This window comes from Callorhinus ursinus, unplaced genomic scaffold (genome assembly GCF_003265705.2).
Source record: "Callorhinus ursinus isolate GAN/ISIS: 27379988/994484 unplaced genomic scaffold, GSC_fseal_2.0 scaffold14, whole genome shotgun sequence".
Lineage (NCBI taxonomy): Eukaryota > Metazoa > Chordata > Mammalia > Carnivora > Otariidae > Callorhinus > Callorhinus ursinus.
In genome coordinates, this window is record NW_027397076.1 from 38,987,762 (window position 1) to 39,007,123 (window position 19,362).

Genomic DNA, 19,362 nt, shown 5'->3' on the forward strand with positions numbered 1-19,362 from the left:
AAGAAGCCAGGTAGATAACCTATAGTAATGTGATATTACTAGGAGCAGGGAGAACTGTCAGGTCAATCTTACTAAAGGAAATATTCTGTGTATATGATAAAACAAATCATTGCTCACTCAGAATTCACAGCTTGTCATTCCAACAGTTAATACCACAGAAGGAAAATGTAATGAAGTCCAATATCCAGCTTCAATATTTAAAAGGTATTCAGGAATCTACAGACCAATGAATGTGAAAATGGATTTTACAAAAATTCAGGTTCCACACATCAATTTTTATGAGCTTATCACAATAAAAGCTCCCCTAAGAGCTCAAGGGAGAGGAGACTTATCATTGAATCTATACTAATTAAGACGTGTTTAATAAATGTTAAACTGAACTAAAATATGGCTCAACTGTTATCTCATCTGCCTTATGTCTTCTCCCTCTATTAAGATGCATAAGGTAGGACGCCTGGTTGGCTCAGTCGGTTAAGCGTCTGCCTTCGGTTCAAGTCATGATCCCAGGGTCCTGGGATCAAGTCCCACATCAGGCTCCTTCCTCAGCGGGGAGCCTGCTTCTCCCTCTGCCTGCCTCTAACAAATAAATAAATAAAATCTTAAAAAAAAAAAAGATGCATAAGGTGCCTCTCTGTACTCCTATAATTTTTTCTCTCACTATATTTTCCACACTGTCTTTTAACTTATCTGTTCTACGTTCTTCCTCTAGATGGGGACCATCTTGAGGTTTTGGCCATGTCTTTTTCATCTTTGCATCCCTAACATGTAACAATGCCTGACCTTTGTTAGCAATCAATGAGAGTCTACCAACTGACTGACTAATCAAGTCTTCTTTTTACTTGATTAAACCATCAAAAATTCTAAACCAATGCTATTCAAAGAGGCTAGCCCATAAACTGCTGGTTTATAATGAGATGAGTTTTGAGCAGAATATGTAAAAAAAATGACTTCCTTTTTTGAGAAAGTCTTGCTATGGAAAAATGTCTAAACTAAACAGTGCTGCTTTAGTGATACAGCTGATTTATAGTCTTGCCCCACTTTGATCCAAACACTTGAGAGTTAGAAAAAGATATTTTCATAAAGAAAAGTAAGATGCTGGGGCGCCTGGGTGGCTCAGTTGGTTAAGTGACTGCCTTCGGCTCAGGTCATGATCTCAGGGTCCTGGGATCGAGCCCTGCATCGGGCTCCCTGCTCGGCGGAGGGCCTGCTTCTCCCTCTCCCACTCCCCCTGCTTGTGTTCCCTCGCTGTGTCTCTCTCTGTTAAATAAATTAAAAAAAAAAAAAAAAAAAAAGAGTCGGATGCTTAACTGACTTAGAAAAAAAAGAAAAGTAAGATGCTGAGGAATGGATGGTTAAAATTAACTTTAGGGTCTTCATCCATCTTTATGAGCGCATATATATTTACAGACCCCCAAGAAGATTTAAAATAAAGGCACCTACTTTCACTGGTTAAAAAAATAAAGACACAGGGCACTTAAAAAGTTTTTTAAAAGCCAAGACACATTAAAAAAAACCTAATAAATTTTTAATTAGAATTTTTCATTTTTTTTAACAGGACAAGTAACAGATTACATCAAACTTCAGAACTTCTCAAATATCTAGTTATTATACACATTCCCATCTGTCTTGCAGGGAGGGATCTTGGTCGGCTTAACAGTTTCAGGTAAAATAAGCTGCATAATAGTATATATTACAATAATAAATGTACAATGTTTACATGAAATATGTTTTAGAAGCAAAAAAAAAAGATGCATCTGCATCAAAAGGCGACCTTTTAAGATGCCACGACTATTTTTTACATTCACTCTTGCAACAGGTCACAAGATGGGGGTCACTAAGCTCAGATAAGTCACTATGATGCACATAAAATACAGAAAGATTGGTTATTTTATATATTATATATATATTTATATTTTCACACTTTAGCATCTGAGACATAAACTGAGAATTTAAAATTTATTCTCTTCAGATAACAAATCATTTTTTATTCTTCATAAACATGGTGCCCACAAAAGCACATAGGTAAGGCACAATAGGGTTTTCTGTTACAGAACAGTGTGCATCATGTTTACTTAACCAGAAAACGTGCATTATCTGTGCAAGTTCATGCTGCAAACCCAACACATATACAATTAAAAAACAAAAAGGAAACTGAGCTTTAAACAAAATCAAAATTGGTACAATTCCAGCTGTTTCACATATTCATTTGGACTGACAAAGATATATCAACAGGTTATTAAAAAAAAAAAGCCAATTGTTACATTACAAGTAAACTCTGCTCAGCAACTATTTTAATCTGAAATAATAAACAGTAATAAAACAACTTTACTGAAACAAAGTAAGTACCGAGGCACAAAGCGACGGTCACTCGTGCATTTACTATATTGCAAGCTTTCATGACCCAAAATTTCAAATATAATTTTTCAAAAACACATTTTGCTGCAACAATATGCCCTGCGTTAAACCTGACATACAACAGGGGAGCTGACATTTCATTGTATTATAAATAGATTGGGAAAATGACTTAATCCCAATAGTACTATGTCATAGTCCTAGTATTTATAATAAATACAGCTTTTCACAAAATACTTTTCCAATATCTGCCAATTGCATCTTTATTGCTCACATAAATTTGAACCCATTACAACTGATATCGGAACTTTCACACAAAATCATACTCAGACATTTTTATATAAAACTTATAAAAGATATTTTAAACTTGTATCTAATACTTCCAGGTGTCTGGCTGTTTGATCTATGTGATAGTACAGCCATATGTATGTGTCTGTGTGTATATACACACACACACACATACATATATATACACATACACACATATATACACATACATATATATACACATCAGATTATGAATAAAATAGGAAGCTTATTTTACTGCTTTAATGCAGACATCCTCACAAAACAAGACTACTTTCGCCACCACCAGCATTTATACATATATACAAAAGCCAGTTTAAGTACATGTACATCCACCTACACTTATATGTAACCACTAAACCCAAATTAGTTTTCCTGTATTCCAGCTGTAACAAATGAATCTCTTACAAGCAATAGAAACCTAAGGTTAAATTGGGAAATAACAGTTTTACCACATTAGCCTGGTAAGGAACTATTATGCAGGTGACTGTATACAAAAATTCACAACATTAGTTCACAGGAAATTATGGAAATACGAGAAGCCTCTTCACCATGCTTTTGTGTGATTATCCAAACACTCTGTGGTGCAAAAACACAATCACCACATCTGAAAATGCTTAATAAGTCAATGTTCCTCATGCAAAACTGTAAATGCATCGGCTTAACTGAGCTCCAAAAACTGAATGAAACAATTGTTCTGCCTGCTCAGCATTGCTGCCTCACTGCTAAGTCCCTTTGGAACCTTAAGATTTCTGGAACATTCAAACAGAGCTGTATTCAATAAAAATATTACATACAAAAAGCATTTAAAAGGAAGACAGGAAGCTAAACAGGAATTTTCCTATTGTAAATACCAGTCCTAGGAGTGGAAGAAAGTCTTTTCAGGAACCTCCTTGAGAATTGGCTAGGCCAGTCCGAAGACGAAGATGAGACATAGAGTTCATATGTTTATTTGATGGCTTCAAGGGAGTATTGCAAGTAAGAGCTTGGGGAAAGCGATGGTGATATCTATCTAGTCGTAAATATTTTACTGTAACCAATTTCCCTGTTGTAAGATAAAAATAATATTTTAGATCTGTAAAACTGTGCTTAATATTTATAGAAAACAAACTGGTAAAAGACATATGAACACAATATGCAAATAAAGCAATCTTAAATAATTACTCTGAAAATGCTGACCTAAAATTCTTTAATTTAAAATCTGGTATAGTTTAACAGTAAGCCATAATTTATCATTTTAAAATGTTTGTAATACTCAAACTTCTTACCATCAAACCAAGAGCCATGCAATGCCTTAAAAGCTTTTCCAGCATATTCTGGAGACAGACATTTAACATATACACAACCCTGTGATAATTCAAAAAAAAAGAGAGAGAAAAAAAGAAACAGTTTTAGTTTAATAGCAACAAATCCAAAATGTAGAATTCAGTAGTAAAAGTTACTTTACCTCACGTGAATTTTTGTCTACTGCAATGTGAACAATGCCATCATTATCACTGCATTTTTCTAAAATTGCTTCTTGAATTGCCAAATGCCACTGATCCCCTATTTCCCTAAAAATTAAGGAAAACAAAAATCAACAACCATACTCCTACTCAAAAGTCTTCATTGTCTCTTATAACATACATATATACTACCAGAAGGGGATAGTTTCAAAACCACATATTGTTAAAACTAGTAGTTAAGTAAATGCTTGTTACTAGCAGTAGATTTAAAAAATATTAGCATTCAGTCCCAGACCTTCTCTCACTTTCCAGTGTAAGAAGGCACAGAGCTGTGCAGTGAAGGATTAGCCCACCACAGCAGAACAAATGTGCTGTCATTTTTATGTCTGAAATCTTATGTACCTATTTTTTTTTTCTTCCTAGCAAGTGTTAACATTTTAATGAGTTGTAGTGAACTCATAAAAGTTGAGTATTATTGGGGCACCTGTGTGGCTCAGTCAATTAAGCATCTGCCTTCGGCTCAGGTCATGATTTCAGGGTCCTGGGATCCAGCCCCACGTCAGGCTCCCTGCTCAGTGGGGAACCTGCTTCTCCCTCTCCCTCTGCCTCTCCCCCTGCATGTGTGCATGTGTGCGAAGGGCATGCCCCCCCACTCACTCTCTCAAATAAATAAAACCTTTTTCAAAAAAAGAAAGTTGATTTTTTTTAAGATTTTTATTTATTTGAGAGAAAGAGTGAGAGGGAGCAAGCACAAGCAGAGGGAGAGGGAGAAGCAGACTCCACACTGAGCAGGGAGCCCAATGCGGGGCTCAATCGCAGGATCCTGGGATCATGACCTGAGTCCAAAGCAAATGCTTAACTGACTGAGCCACCCAGGCACCCCGAGAGCCACCAGGTACACCAAGTATTACTTTTTTTTTAAATGATATTTTCAAATTCCTAAACTTTAGGAAAATTCCTAGAGTAAATAGTTCATTCTGAGCTTCTCTTTTTCAAAATAATGGAAGAATGATACAGGACAAACATTTTGCACAAAGAGTCACCTTACTATTATGAGAGCTTTAAGATTTCCTGCTGCAGCAGTGCATATTTGTCTTACTTGTGAGATATAGATGGTGGGCCAAAGGGAAAGCGGCTATACTTTAAAATCATAAATCTTCATCTTAGGTAACAAAATACTGGACTGGCACTGATTTCCTAATCCCTAAGGTATGGGGTAAGCTTCCCAACAGAGGGATCACCACACTGCTAAGTGCTTCTATCTATGCAAAATGGAGAGGGTTGTGTACGTATACTAACAGGGCTTCTCCACATTTCCAATTTTGTTGTCACTTATTTGCAATCTCATATCAACTATTTCTTGAAATAAATGAGTTATTAAATGAGACTTATGGGTATTCTATACATAATACAGTTTCCCCTGTCAGGATTTTTTTTTTACAAAACAGAATCTGACCCGTCACATCATTGAACAAATAAGCAGTTACCTCTAGGAAGCAAATTCTAAAAATTATTACAGCTTATATATGAAATACTAGAGATTCTAAAGCAGTAATTTTTCCCAGTGCTAATCTCTGGATGCATGTGCTGCTGTAATCATACAGAAATTAATTTTCTCAAATATTAAATGAACAGAAAAGTTTCTCAAATATTGCATGGACAGACAGGACTTACAGAAAGTGTGTACATCTTTGCAGAGATTTTTTTACAATTAGAGACTGGAAGTTTAAAAATAGCAGGTATTTTTACCCATATTGCCTACTGAGGCAAGAATGTTGGCAGAAGAGACTTATACACTTAATAAAGGGTACTGTTTATCACCATGTGTATCATTAACTTGACTCCAGCATTTATCTGCTATGGGGATTCACAGTACCTACAAAGCTTTGTAGAAGTTTAACAAATTATTATACATCCAGATCTTTTGGCCAAACCTTTGCTTTAAACTCAACAAAAGAGGAAGAAAAGGAAAACATAACATTTCTTTAGAGATTCAAAAGTAAGAGAGACTGTTCAATTACAGACAGCATTTTAAGAATATTCCAAATAAAAATTACATACATCTCTGATCATAATACTTACATTACTGGGTCAAACATATTTCGAATCTTTAGACATGGTGTCAAGCTATTTGGCGGTGAATTTCTTCTATCTAAGTGAAATGCTACAAAAAAAAATCAGTTTTACTATTTGTCACTGTTCCATTTTGTTGAAAGGTATTCAGTCACTTTTTTCAAAAAATATTCATCACATGCTTTTACTGGGACCCAGACCCCTGGAAGTTAAAGTACATCAGAGAAATACAATCATTGCTCTCACAGAGTCTGCAGTTTAGTGGGTAAGAGAGTTGAGAAACTGTGTCAAAAAAAAACAAAAAACCAAAAACCCGTAATTATGGTAAATCTTAAGAAAGAAGAATACAGGAAGCTGTGAAAGTAACTTAAGGTAGTCTGGAAGTATCAGATAACACTTCACTGAGGAAGTGAAATTTATGCTGGGATATAAAGAATAAAGAATAAAAAGTAGAGTAAAAAGCAAATGTGCCAGCTTATATACAGCCCCTAAGACAAGAAGGAGCTTAGTGTAATCAAGTAAACTAAAGTGTAGTCAACTAAAACACAGCCACCGTGGCTAGAGTGGGAACAGAAAGATAAACCTTAAGAGAGAGAAGTCAGATTATTGAGGATCATGCAGATCACATTAAAGTGTTTAGACATTACCATAAGAGCAATAGAAAGCCACTCCAAGTTTTTTTAAAGAGAGTAATAATTTTGAGATGTCTTTTAAAAATTATAATTTTTTAAAACAGACTGTTAAGAATCGATTAAACAGAAACAAAAGTGAAGGCAAGGAAACCAGTTAGAGGGTTATTATAGTTGTCTAAGAGAGAGATGATACTAATGTGGATAATATAGGCTAGCAATGCTGATGGAAGTGGACAGAATCCAGGACGTATGGAGTAGATTTGACATGACTTATTTAAAAGACTATACATGGAGGTAAGGAAGAGATTAAGGATAACTCCTGGGTTTATGGTGGAACCAACTGAGAAGGGGTATCATTAATTAAACAGGAACACTGCGGGGAGGGGGAGGTCCATTTGGCAAGAGAAGATACTAAATTCATGTACATGCTGAATTTGTGGTGTCCATATCCTAGTAGACAAGTATACAGGTGGGCATAAAAATCTGAAAACCAGAGGACTTAATTCAAGAAATGAATTTGGGAGTTATCAATATACCTACGGTAAATGAAGTCACAGCATGAGATCATCTATAGGTAGAAGGAAGACAGGTAGAATGAGAAAAGAAGATGGCCTTGAGAAACTCCCAACACTTAAAGGTCCAGTAAAAGAAGAAAATCCAGAAAAGAAGATTGAAGAAATGGTCAAGGTAGCAAGAAAACTAGAAAAAAAAGTGGCAGACACTTAACAGACTGAGTCACCCAGGCACCCCTCCTACAAACGTGTTTTAAAGATAAGAAAAACTATACAGCATGTTTAAGTGCTGATGAAAAGATCCAGTAGAGGCAGGGGATTTAGAACACAGTGGGAGAAGATATTTGAGGAGATGAGGGAATGGGATCCAGAGGACTTAGATCCCATTCCCTATGGAGGGAAGGGCTCAGGTCTTTGTTAAGTGAGAAAACTCCTCAAATGCAATAGGAGGTGAGGGTGAGTGTGGATTCTCGCAATTTTATGGATATGGTGGTGGAAATCTGAGGCAGATACAATCTGATTGCTTCTATTCAAGTCATCAACTGAGAATTCGGAGAGAGAAGGGCAAAGGTTTGAAAAGATGGAAAGAAATCTAAAATTGTTACGGAGTAGGAAAGTGAAGTAACTGGTAAAGTATTAGAACATGAAAGTCAGGTAGCACTGAGGGCCTAATTGAGGTTGATTACTTATGTCGTACCAGTCTGCAGAACTGTATGACTTTCTCCTGCTATGCTCAGCTCCCCGCACATAGACAAAATAGTTTCATCCTTGGTTGGAATTTGCCAGGCTAAGATGAAGGATAGATAATGACTTACAGGTACTAGCAAGAAAAGGACTGGAGAGATGGGTTATGGAAACTAAGATGGACAGGAAAAGAAATAAAGATAGGAGGAAGACTGAAAAACTGGAAAAAGTAGGTACATGGAATAACTGGAGAGTCTGGGGATTCCTAAAAAAAAAAAGCAAATATATAAAGCAGGGAAGTTTAAAGGATGAGTTAATGGCTCGGAGTATACCAATGGGTTTAACAAGTGACAGGGATTAGCACCGGGTGTTGTGTGTAAGTGATGAATCACTAAATACTATGCCTAAAACTAATATTACATTGTATGTTAACTGGAATTTAAATAAAGACTCGGAAGGGAAAAAATATAAAGACCTGAATGTATCAATTAAAGATTTCAGAAGTATCTAGTGAAAAAAATTGTCTGCGTTGTGAATGTCCTAACTGTGCCTGATACAGGGTGGGGAATGGCCACTAGACATGAAAAATCTTTGACAAACCCCAGATCAAGAAAGTCTGTGAACCTCTAGTACTACCCAGACTTCTCTGGCAGTGTACAGACTGTGTTCTTAGATGACCTTTTAGTTGCAGGCAATCTGAGTTCCTTGAAATTCCAATACTGGCCAGAAGAAATGAACCAGAGAAAATGGAAGCATTAATACCATCTTATCCTAGCCTAGACCCAAGTTTCCACAGAATAATGGATCTGGGAGAAGTTATTCCTGGCTAATTCTAATCACAAAGTAGTTGTGAAGATCAAACCGATTTTTAAGATACATACTTCGTCTCCCCAACTAAACTGTAATCACCTCCTGGTATAAGCAAAGAGACAGTGGTTACTGAATGATGATACATTTCAAATACCTCCGGAACTATGTTTGGATCCTTCAAATGAATGCTGTTTATTCTGAAGACTACAACTGTCAGAAACATAAATAATCCTCCCCAGCAGGTATGTTTTGATTTTTAACTGGTGCTTTAAAATACCATTAGAGATACTAATGCTATATAAGAATGCAATTTATACTTAACTATCCTTTAGAAAATGAACTAAAAATTCAATATGGTTGATTATTTAACAATTACTTGGAAAAAATACTATTAAGTGACAACAGCTTGTAGTGGGAGTGAATTCAATACTGTAATTACCAACCCTCCAGCCATGTACCTTTTAATTAAACCACTGTTATTTATAAGAGGATAAACATTAAGCCTGTTAAGAAGTTAAACTATCTTTTTATATAAACCACCTCAACCCCCCACTATATAGCCATATTTACAGCACAACATTTGTGTTCAGATACATTTAAATGAAAGTAAAAGTCAGTTTATATAGTAATATTTTTTACAAGCAAAGTCACTTAATTATATTTAGATAGACTATACATTTAATGGCATAAAATGTAATATTAGAACTAAATTCTCTCTACATTAGGGCTATATGTTCTAAATGAGGCAATTTAGATAATTATCATCAAGAAATATTCCACCAACTTCTCATTATTCAGCTCCTGTAACAAATTCTCTTATGATAGAATTCTTAAAAGAACTCAAATCTCTCTTGCTAGGAGTCTACAGGCATTACAACCTACCAAAAACTTGAATTGGTATACTTCAAGCAAATGGCTACTGGGTTCTACCTCAGGATTTTCTGCCTTCAGGATAACATAATCTCAGCCACTATATGTTCTTCAATTTACTAAGAAATAGGTGTCTTCTTGTACTCTCAATTCCTTTCTAGGTTCAGTAACTAATTCACTGTAACCTTTTTTTTTTTTATCAAAGACTCAAGTAAAGGGAGATTGATTTTATAATTCTTCACATGGTACATTTAGAAGTATTCAAATTAAGATAGCTCAGTACTTGGCATATAGTTTGTAAACATTTACTATACTAGAACCTTAGTGAAACAAAGTAGCAGGACATTTCAGAACTATCAATTCATGTTGAGTTTGACAACTATTATAACTGACCTAAAATTGTCTTGTATCATACTTACACAATCTTTTCCTATCTAAAGAAAATGATAAAATGAAAATAACAGTCTGAGGTTTTAAATTCTAGATATAGAGCATCCAACTTCACAAAGAGTCTGTCATCCCCCCTACTAATTTATAAGAACAACTTGGACTACTTAGGTCAAGAAATTGTCTTTGGATTCATCTTGAAAACCTCACATTTTAAAAATAAGACAATTACAATGATAAAAAAAAAATCCTATGACTAAAATAATGGCCTTTTCTAGAACTTTATATTTATACATGAGCACCAATTGCTAGCTATATAAAGAAATTAGGCTGAGAATCCACAACTATTACAATCAGGCACTAAGGTAATCAGATCTGATTGGCTTTGCATTCTGTTTTCCTTTCATAGGACTCTTCTGCAGACACCTTTTAAAACAAAAAGTTTAATGTTTAGTGTCATCTTTGGCATCATCAAAGCATCATTTTTATGCCATGATTACTGAAGACATTATTCAAGCTCTTTGAAAGTGAAAACTAGAGAAGAAAGGGAGTAATTGGATTTTACGTTTTTGCAATTTCAAAACAATTTACTTAACTTTCTCATAAATACTGTGTTTAGCAAACATTGAAAAATATGCTTTTATTCAACAAGATTTAAAGAAACTCAACTCACTACTAGGTCTGAAATGCACATTAAACTAACTGCAAGATTTAATTTTGCAACTAACCATACAAGAGATTCAAGTGAGGTTAACAGTTACCACTAGTAGAGGTTTCGGGACCTAAAGCAACCAATCACCAAGCCCTCCTTTATACTTACACATACCTGTTTCTGCAACCATGCAAGCATTGAGAAAAATATGGAAAGATAGCCACAAAAACTACTTGGCACAGGGGATACGCAGGTGGATGGGTGTTAATGAAAAAGAGGCAAGCAAGCAAAAATGGGAAAAAAGAGCAGTTAAAAAGTTATGTTCCACTTTTATATGTTTTATATATATGTAAAACAAATTATGTCTTATTTATATAAAAACTAGGGGGAAAGAATCCAGTTACATATTAAGTTGCTTTAAGTGAAAAAGGAAAATATCAAAGTAATGTATGTAGTGTTCTATTATGGTAAAGACAAACCATTATGTTCATATTTGAAAGGAGAAAAGTGGAAGGATATATAAGAAGCTAACATTAATTCCTTCTATGGGATGGAACTACAAAGGGAGTTTTGCCTTCATATCTTTCAACAGTACTATTTTAAACATGTTAAGACTTTCACAGTTGAAAAAAACTTTTTAAATACCATGTTTCTTTTTGTTGTTGCTTAAAAATACATACCTTGACCTTGCCATACTTTAGAAGGTATTACTAATATTTTGTCACAGGAGGCAGAAGGCTGGATCCACCGCCAAACTAGAAAATCCGCACCACCTATTCTTCGTGTCTCTGTGCGAACTCTAGACTCATTAGCAGCAAGAAAGTCAACAGCTCTATCCCAGACTTTCTTCATTTTTTTCCTATCATGTGAACAAAATGACAAATTTACTATCATCTTGGCTTGTCATCTTTCTCAAGTATTAGTAAGTGAAGGCAATGGTTATTATTAATTCTGGTTTTTCTTATCACTGCCTATGAAATTTTTTCAAAAAAGATTTAGATGCCTGAAGCTCACCTCAGATTTACTGAATTTCCTTCTCCAGAGGTGGAGCATAAGCATCAGTAATTTTTTCCCCCCAAACTCCACCACTGATTCTGAGGTGTTGCTATGGTGAAGAATGCTGTGTTAGGTAGGATATGGAATCATCTTTCATTTTTAAGAAGTTATTATTTAGTACTTTTATTTAAAAAGCTTCATTAACAAAAAAATATTTAAGGCATTATTAGTAAAACATCACTGTCTATTGTCTGTGTCTGTTTCTTTATAAAGATGAAATTAAAGGAAATAAGGTGAAGACTGATAAGAATAAAAAATTTATAAAAGTGATCATGATTTAGAAATCTAGCTGTCTATTATGCCACTCAAAATCAGGAGGAGAATTAAAGGGAATTTAGGAAGAAAGGAGAGTTTAAAGTTCAAAAGGAAAGCCTATACAGTAAAACTGGTCTAAGTGAGAACGGAACAACTCTCAATAGAATCTTCCTAACTTCAGAAGACACCAACGTTCTGATCTACTTCAACTCACAATACTTTGAACGTACTTGTCATGAGGTTGTATTAAGGAATCTTGTACATGTGGAATAGGCATGTAAGGTTGTAAGTCTTTATTTTCCTGGCAAGCTTCGTTATGACTTCGTAAAACATCTGAAAATATAACAAATTTACAAATGAATCAATCACTGGACATCATGCTGTAATTTATCACATAATAACTATTCTAGAAATAGTTTAGATTTTACAAATACTTATACCTATAATCTTCACCACCATATCATACATCTGCCTTGTTTCCTCCTCTTCTTTTGTCCAGCGATATTTCATATAACGCAGAACGACACAAACCATCACTACACCTGCAATATTTATATATTTTGTGTTTTAAAAATTGTGCTCAGTGACATTCAATAACATTCACTGCAATCTGAAGTTATTGGTATAGTTGTTAAATCTGATATTAACAAAACAAAGCAAAAAAAGAGAAATCTTATGACAGTTTCCACAGTGATTATTTTAATTGCCATAATGAGATAATGGAATAAGCCTTCAAACAGTGGGCTGAATTACCTACATAATTACAACTATATAGAACAATTTAGTATTAAACATCTTCCAGAGTTTCACTTAATCTCTCTAGAAAAACCATTTCTTTCATGTTGACAACTGAACATTTAAATTCTATTTTTTTTAAAACAATAGAACTATGTTTCACAAACGTTTTCCTTTGTCACATTAAACTATTAGAAAAGTGAGTTTCCTAAACTGTAAATTAAACTGTAGACTGTAAACGTACTACACTTTAGGAAAATTATTTTTAAAGGACTTGAACAAAGAAAAAAATGATTATCTCCTAAATTCCTATAATCAATCAAAACAGTCACATAAAATCCAGGAATCCAAATGAAAATTTTAATGTAGGTAAATTATATTTTTTAAATTAAAAATAATTTTAATGAACTTAATTTATATTTTATCATTAAAAAATAAGCTTAATTTTTCTATTTTCCTATTCTATTTTCAAAGGCATGCTTTATGTCTTTTCCTATGACATTCTTAGGACAAAGTTTTATTCCACCTCCCTTTATATACTATTTTCTAAGCCCTTAGATTAACAGTGACATTATAACAAAAAAAAAAAAAAAACCAACTTCAATATTATTCTACCTTAGTGAAGACTTCTGGATATGATTTATAATGGCAGCTATCACAGAAGTAAATTCCCAACCCTGGCATTTAATAAAATACAGATACAAAAATTTTAGACTATCATGTATCTTCTTTCTCATCCCCAAAACTTACCTAAGCATAACAACAATAACCTGTGGGTGACAGTAATAAAAGCACGTCGAAAACGACACCAGAAAGACATCTGTGGTCTTGTGGACTGTAAAAACTGCACATCAGTTATATCTGTCAATTGTTCCTCAGGGCCATAACCAACACACCTAGTTAAAAATAATTAAGGAGACCTTAGAGTCAAAATCACTTCTTATACTACAAAATGGTCGAAGTGGAAATTAAATCCTTTACCTTATTCCAACATCTTTTCCATTTTCTAAAATCCACTTCAATGAAATAGTAAATATATCTTCATATTCAGGGCCTAAATCCTTATAAGAAAAATGGAGAAAATAACTATTCTTAATTCACATTCATTTGACTCTATCTGTAAGCTATACTATAAATACCATATTTTTATCTTTATATAACACTTCAAACGTGTTACGTAACAAAAATGTATTATTCATTATAGAAAAACAAAAGGAGAAAAAAGTCACAATTTCCCCATCTTCCTAAGATAAGCACGGTTACTATTTTGTTACGTTTTCTTTTTGGTTCTTTTACAGCCACAGATTTGGAGGATTTTTTAAAAATATAATTTGTCTTTTAAGTGTCACTGTGATAAAAGTGAATTAGCTAATTTTTTTTTTATAGAACCCTATTTTTAAATGAACAAATGACAAACTATTCATACTTGGCTGTTTCACTGACATTTTCTCAACAAGTGAATGAAGCAAGCATGTCACCTCAAGAAAAACAGCTGCCTTTGTTACCAATGATAACATTCAAGCTTTCAAGTAAAATAGTAAAAGTAAATTTTGGAAAAAGTTGCATCCATTACCATGAGCTTGACAACTTTACAATGCTTGAAAACCTTTGCAATGAGACTGGTGTGATATTAAAGAATTAAAGATTATCAATCTTGAAATGTGTCAACATTGGAAAAATTTGCATAAATAGCAAACCAGTATTTTCCAAATGAACTATGCATTAGTTATAAAATCTTGCATAGGTAAAAGATCTATTCTACGTGTAAAACAAAGGACTTTAGAGATAGAATGTACAAAAATCACTGATACAGTTTCAAATTGCACATTGCAACCAATCTTGAAGAAACTACCTCTCAGACTTTTAGTACGGTATCAGTGAAGAATACCTACAATTATCTGAAAAGAGTATTAAAATACTTTCTCCTGTTTTGACCACATATCTGTAGGAGGCTAGATTTTCTTGATGTACTTCAACCAAAACATCGAAGCAGATTGAATACAGAAGTAGATATGAAAATCCAGTTGTTTTTTATTAACCTACATATTAAAGATTAAAAAAAGATTTGTACAAATGTAAAACAATGCCATTTCTCATGAAATGTTTTTATTTTGGAAAATATTTTTCATAAAAATATTTTATGTTAACATGTAATAAGTTCATTATTCTTTAAACAAATAAATTTAAAATTTGATTAAATTTCTAGTAAGGTAAATATATATCTAAATTTATCTATCTCCCACAAACAAAAGCTATTTATGGTCCTCAGGACTGCAAAAGGGTTCTGAAACCATAAAGTTTAAGAACTGCTGTACATAGGTAGATTATGTATTTTTTAATCAAAATATTAAAAATAAAAGTGGTATCCCATTTTATATATACTGTTTATTCCACTTGCTTTTATCACAATATGAAGTACTGTGTCAATGTCAATAAACATGGAACAACCTATTTTCCAGGAAAACTGTGTTTCTAGCGTATGGCTGGTTATTTTATACTTTAGTCAACCCTTTATTCATGAATGTTTAGAGTATTACCAATTATTTCAATATATCAAATAATACTGTAATAAATACCCTTAAAAATCTCTCCATTCAAAAAATATTCATTGGGGCGCCTGTGTGGCTCAGTCGTAAGCGTCTGCCTTCGGCTCAAGTCATGATCCTAGGGCCCTGGGATCGAGCCCCACATCGGGCTCCCTACTCAGCGGGAAACCTGCTTCTCCCTCTCCCACTCCCCTGCTTGTGTTCCCTCTCTCACGGTGTCTCTGTCAAATAAATAGATAAAATCTTAAAAAAAAAAAAATATTGATTAAGGGTCCAATATGTGCCAGGTACTGCTCTAGGTCCTAGAGATGTAGCACTAAGCAAAATCATCAAAATTCCCTGTGTTCATGGAGCTTATCTTCTATTCAATATTATATCTTTATGTACTTTTTTAAGTACAAAGAATGAATTTCTAAAAGTAGCAGTAAGACGTCATTTTTAAAAACTCCTTTAAGGGGTCTGGGTGGCTTAGTCGATTGTGTCTGAATATTGATTTCAGCTCAGGTCATGATCTTAGGGTCGTGAGATCAAGCCCCATGCTGGGCTCTGCACTGGGAGTGGAGCCTGCTTAGATTCTCTCTCCCGCTCTCTCTTAAAAAAAAAAAAAAAACCCACTCCCTTAAAAAAAAAAAAGAATTTTATAAATAATTGCTATTGTTTTATCAACATTCTCTTCAATAGCAGTGGAAATTAAAGTTTTTCATTTGATCAGTACAATTTACTTCCTAATATGGAACTGGCAAGTTTTTTTTTTTTTTACTATATCAAATTTGAAAGTGTCATTCTTCTCTAGTGCCCATGGAACATTCTCCAGAACAGATCACATCCTAGTTCACAAATCATGTCTCAACCAGCACCAAAAGACTGGGATCATTCCCTGCATATTTTCAGACCACAATGCTTTGAAACTAGAACTCAATCACAAGAGGAAGTCGGAAAGAACTCAAATACATGGAGGCTAAAGAGCATCCTACCAAAGAATGAATGGGTCCAACCAGGAAATTAAAGAATTAAAAAAAAATTCACAGAAACAAATGAAAATGAAAACACAACTGTTCAAAATCTTTGGGATGCAGCAAAGGCAGTCCTAAGAGGAAAGTATATAGCAATACAAGCCTTTCTCAAGAAACAAGAAAGGTCTCAAATACAACCTAACCCTACACCTAAAGGAGCTGGAGAAAGAACAGCAAATAAAACCTAAACCCAGCAGGAGAAGAGAAATAATAAAGATCAGAACAGAAATCAATGAAAGAGAAACCAAAGAACAATGAAACTAGGAGCTGGTTCTTTGAAAGAATTAATAAGATTAATAAACCCCTGGCCAGATTTATCAAAAAGAAAAAAGAAAAATGACCCAAATAAATAAAATCATGAATGAAAGAGGAGAGATCACAACCAACACCAAAGAAATTCAAACAATTATAAGAACATATTATGAGCAACTCTATGCCAGCAAATTAGATAATTTGGAAGACACGGATGCATTCCAAGAGATGTACAAACTACCAAAACTGAACCAGGAAGAAACAGAAAACCTGAGCAGACCTATAACCACTAAGGAAATTGAAGCAATAATCAAAAATCTCCCAACAAACAAGAGCCCAGGGCCAGATAGCTTCCCAGGGGAATTCTACCAAACATTTAAAGAAGAATTAATACCTATTCTTCTGAAACTGTTCCAAAAATAGAAATGTAAGGAAAACTTCCAAACTCATTTTTGGAGGCCAGCATTACCTTGATCCCAAAATCAGACAAAGACCCCATCAAAAAAAGGAGAATTACACACCAATATCCCTGATGAACATGGATGCAAAAATTCTCACCAAAATACTAGCCAATGGGCTCCAACAGTACATTAAAAGGATTATTCACCACGACCAAGCAGGATTTATTCCTGTGCTGCAAGGTTGGTTCAACATCCGCAAATCAATCAATGTGATACATTCATAAAAAAAAGAACAAGAACCATACGATCCTCTCAATAGATGCAGAAAAAGCATTTGACAAAGTACAGCATCCTTTCTTGATTAAAACTCTTCAGTGTGTAGGGATAGAGGGGGTACATACCTCAATATCATAAAAGTCATCTATGAAAAACCCACAGCAAATATCATTCTCAATGGGGAAAAACTGAGAGCTTTCCCCTTAAGGTCAGGAACGCGGCAGGGATGTCCACTATCACCACTGCTATTCAACATAGTATTAGAAGTCCTAGCCACAGCGATCAGACAACAAAAAGAAATCAAAGGCATCCAAATCGGCAAAGAAGTTGTCAAACTCTCACTCCTTGCAGATGATATGATACTTTATGTGGAAAACCCAAAAGACTCTACCCCAAAACTGCTAGAACTCATACAGGAATTCAGTAAAGTGGCAGGATATAAAATCAATGCACAGAAATCAGTGGCATTTATATACACCAACAACAAGACAGAAGAAAGAGAAATTAAGGAGTCAATCCCATTTACTATTGCACCCAAAACTGTAAGATACCTAGGAATAAATCTAACCAAAGAGGCAAAGAATCTGTGCTCAGAAAACTATAAAATGCTCATGAAATAAATGGAGGAAGACACAAAGAAATGGAAAAACGCTCGCTCCATGCTCATGGATTGGAAGAACAAACATTGTGAAGATGTCAATGCTACCTAGAGCAATCTACACATTTAATGCAATCCCCATCAAAATACCATCAACTTTTTTCAAAAGAAATGGAACAAATAATCCTAAGATTTGTATGGAACCAGAAAAGACCCCAAATAGCCAGAGGAATGTTGAAAAAGAAAAGCAAAGCTAGTGGCAGCACAATTCTGGACTTCAAGACAGTATGGTATTGGCACAAAAACAGACACATAGATCAATGGAACAGAATAGAGAGCCCAGAAATAAACCCTCAACTCTACGGTCAACTAATCTTCGACAAAGCAGGAAAGAATGTCCAGTGGAAAAAAGACAGTCTCTTCAACAAATGGTGTTGGGAAAACTGGACAGCCACATGCAGAAGAATGAAACTCAACCATTTCCTTACACCACACACAAAAATAGACTCCAAATGGATGAAACACCTAAATGTGAGACAGGAATCCATCAAAATCCTAGAGGAGAACACAGGCAGCAACCTCTTCGACCTCAGCCGCAGCAAATTCTTCCCAGAAACATTGCCAAAGGCAAGGGAAGCAAGGGCAAAAATGACCTATTGGGACTTCATCAAGATAAAAAGCTTTTGCACAGCAAGGGAAACAGGCAACAAAACCAAAAGACAACCGACAGAATGGGAGAAAATATTTGCAAATGACATATCAGATAAAGGGCTAGTATCCAAAATCTATAAAGAACTTATCAGACTCAACACCCAAAGAACAAATAATCCAATCAAGAAATGGGCAGAAGACATGAACAGACATTTTTCCAAAGAAGACATCCAAACGGCCAACAGACACATGAAAAAGTGCTCAACATCGCTCGGCATCAGGGAAATCCAAATCAAAACCTCCATGAGGTACCACCGCACCCCAGTCAGAATGGCTAAAATTAACAAGTCAGGAAACGACAGATGTTGGCAGGGATGCAGAGAAAGGGGAACCCTACTACACTGTTGGTGGGAATGCAAGCTGGTGCAACCCCTCTGGAAAACAGTATGGAGTTTCCTCAAAAAGTTGAAAATAGAGCTACCGTACGACCCAGCAATTGCACTATGGGGTATTTACCCCAAAGATACAAATGTAGTGACCCGAAAGGGTACGTGCACCCCAATGTTTATAGGAGCAATGTGCACAACAGCCAAACTATGGAAAGAGCCAAGATGTCCATCAATACATGAATGGATAAAGATGCTCTGGTATATATATATATACAATGGAATATTATGCAGCCATCAAGAAAAACGGAATCTTGCCATTTGCAACGACGTGGATGGAACTAGAGGGTATTAAGCTAAGTGAAATAAGTCAATCAGAGAAAGACAAGTATCTCAATCAGAGAAAGGCATGTATCATATGATCTCACTGATATGAGGAATTCTTAATCTCAGGAAACAAACTGAGGGTT

The 19,362-nt window shown here is 34.7% G+C and overlaps 1 protein-coding gene across 3 annotated transcripts in view; it reads right to left on the reverse strand.

The window, feature by feature from the left end:
* Positions 1-19,362, reverse strand: part of LEMD3 (LEM domain containing 3) — a 78,399-nt gene that overhangs the window by 11,906 nt on the left and 47,131 nt on the right. For 2 of the 3 annotated variants that reach the window (XR_003210349.2, XM_073900704.1), the window contains exons 5-12: positions 13,751-13,830; positions 13,520-13,665; positions 12,475-12,576; positions 12,265-12,367; positions 11,404-11,582; positions 6,186-6,267; positions 4,106-4,211; positions 3,927-4,005 (exon numbers count right to left, since the gene is read on the reverse strand). Coding sequence is in view for 2 of the 3 variants with exons in the window: in XM_073900704.1 (XP_073756805.1) it covers positions 3,927-4,005; positions 4,106-4,211; positions 6,186-6,267; positions 11,404-11,582; positions 12,265-12,367; positions 12,475-12,576; positions 13,520-13,665; positions 13,751-13,830 (877 nt within the window). In the remaining variant the exon portion in view is untranslated. Of the gene's footprint in view, positions 1-1,503; positions 3,704-3,926; positions 4,006-4,105; positions 4,212-6,185; positions 6,268-11,403; positions 11,583-12,264; positions 12,368-12,474; positions 12,577-13,519; positions 13,666-13,750; positions 13,831-19,362 lie in introns of those variants that run through there. The other variant, XM_025882801.2, reaches the window with a different exon arrangement.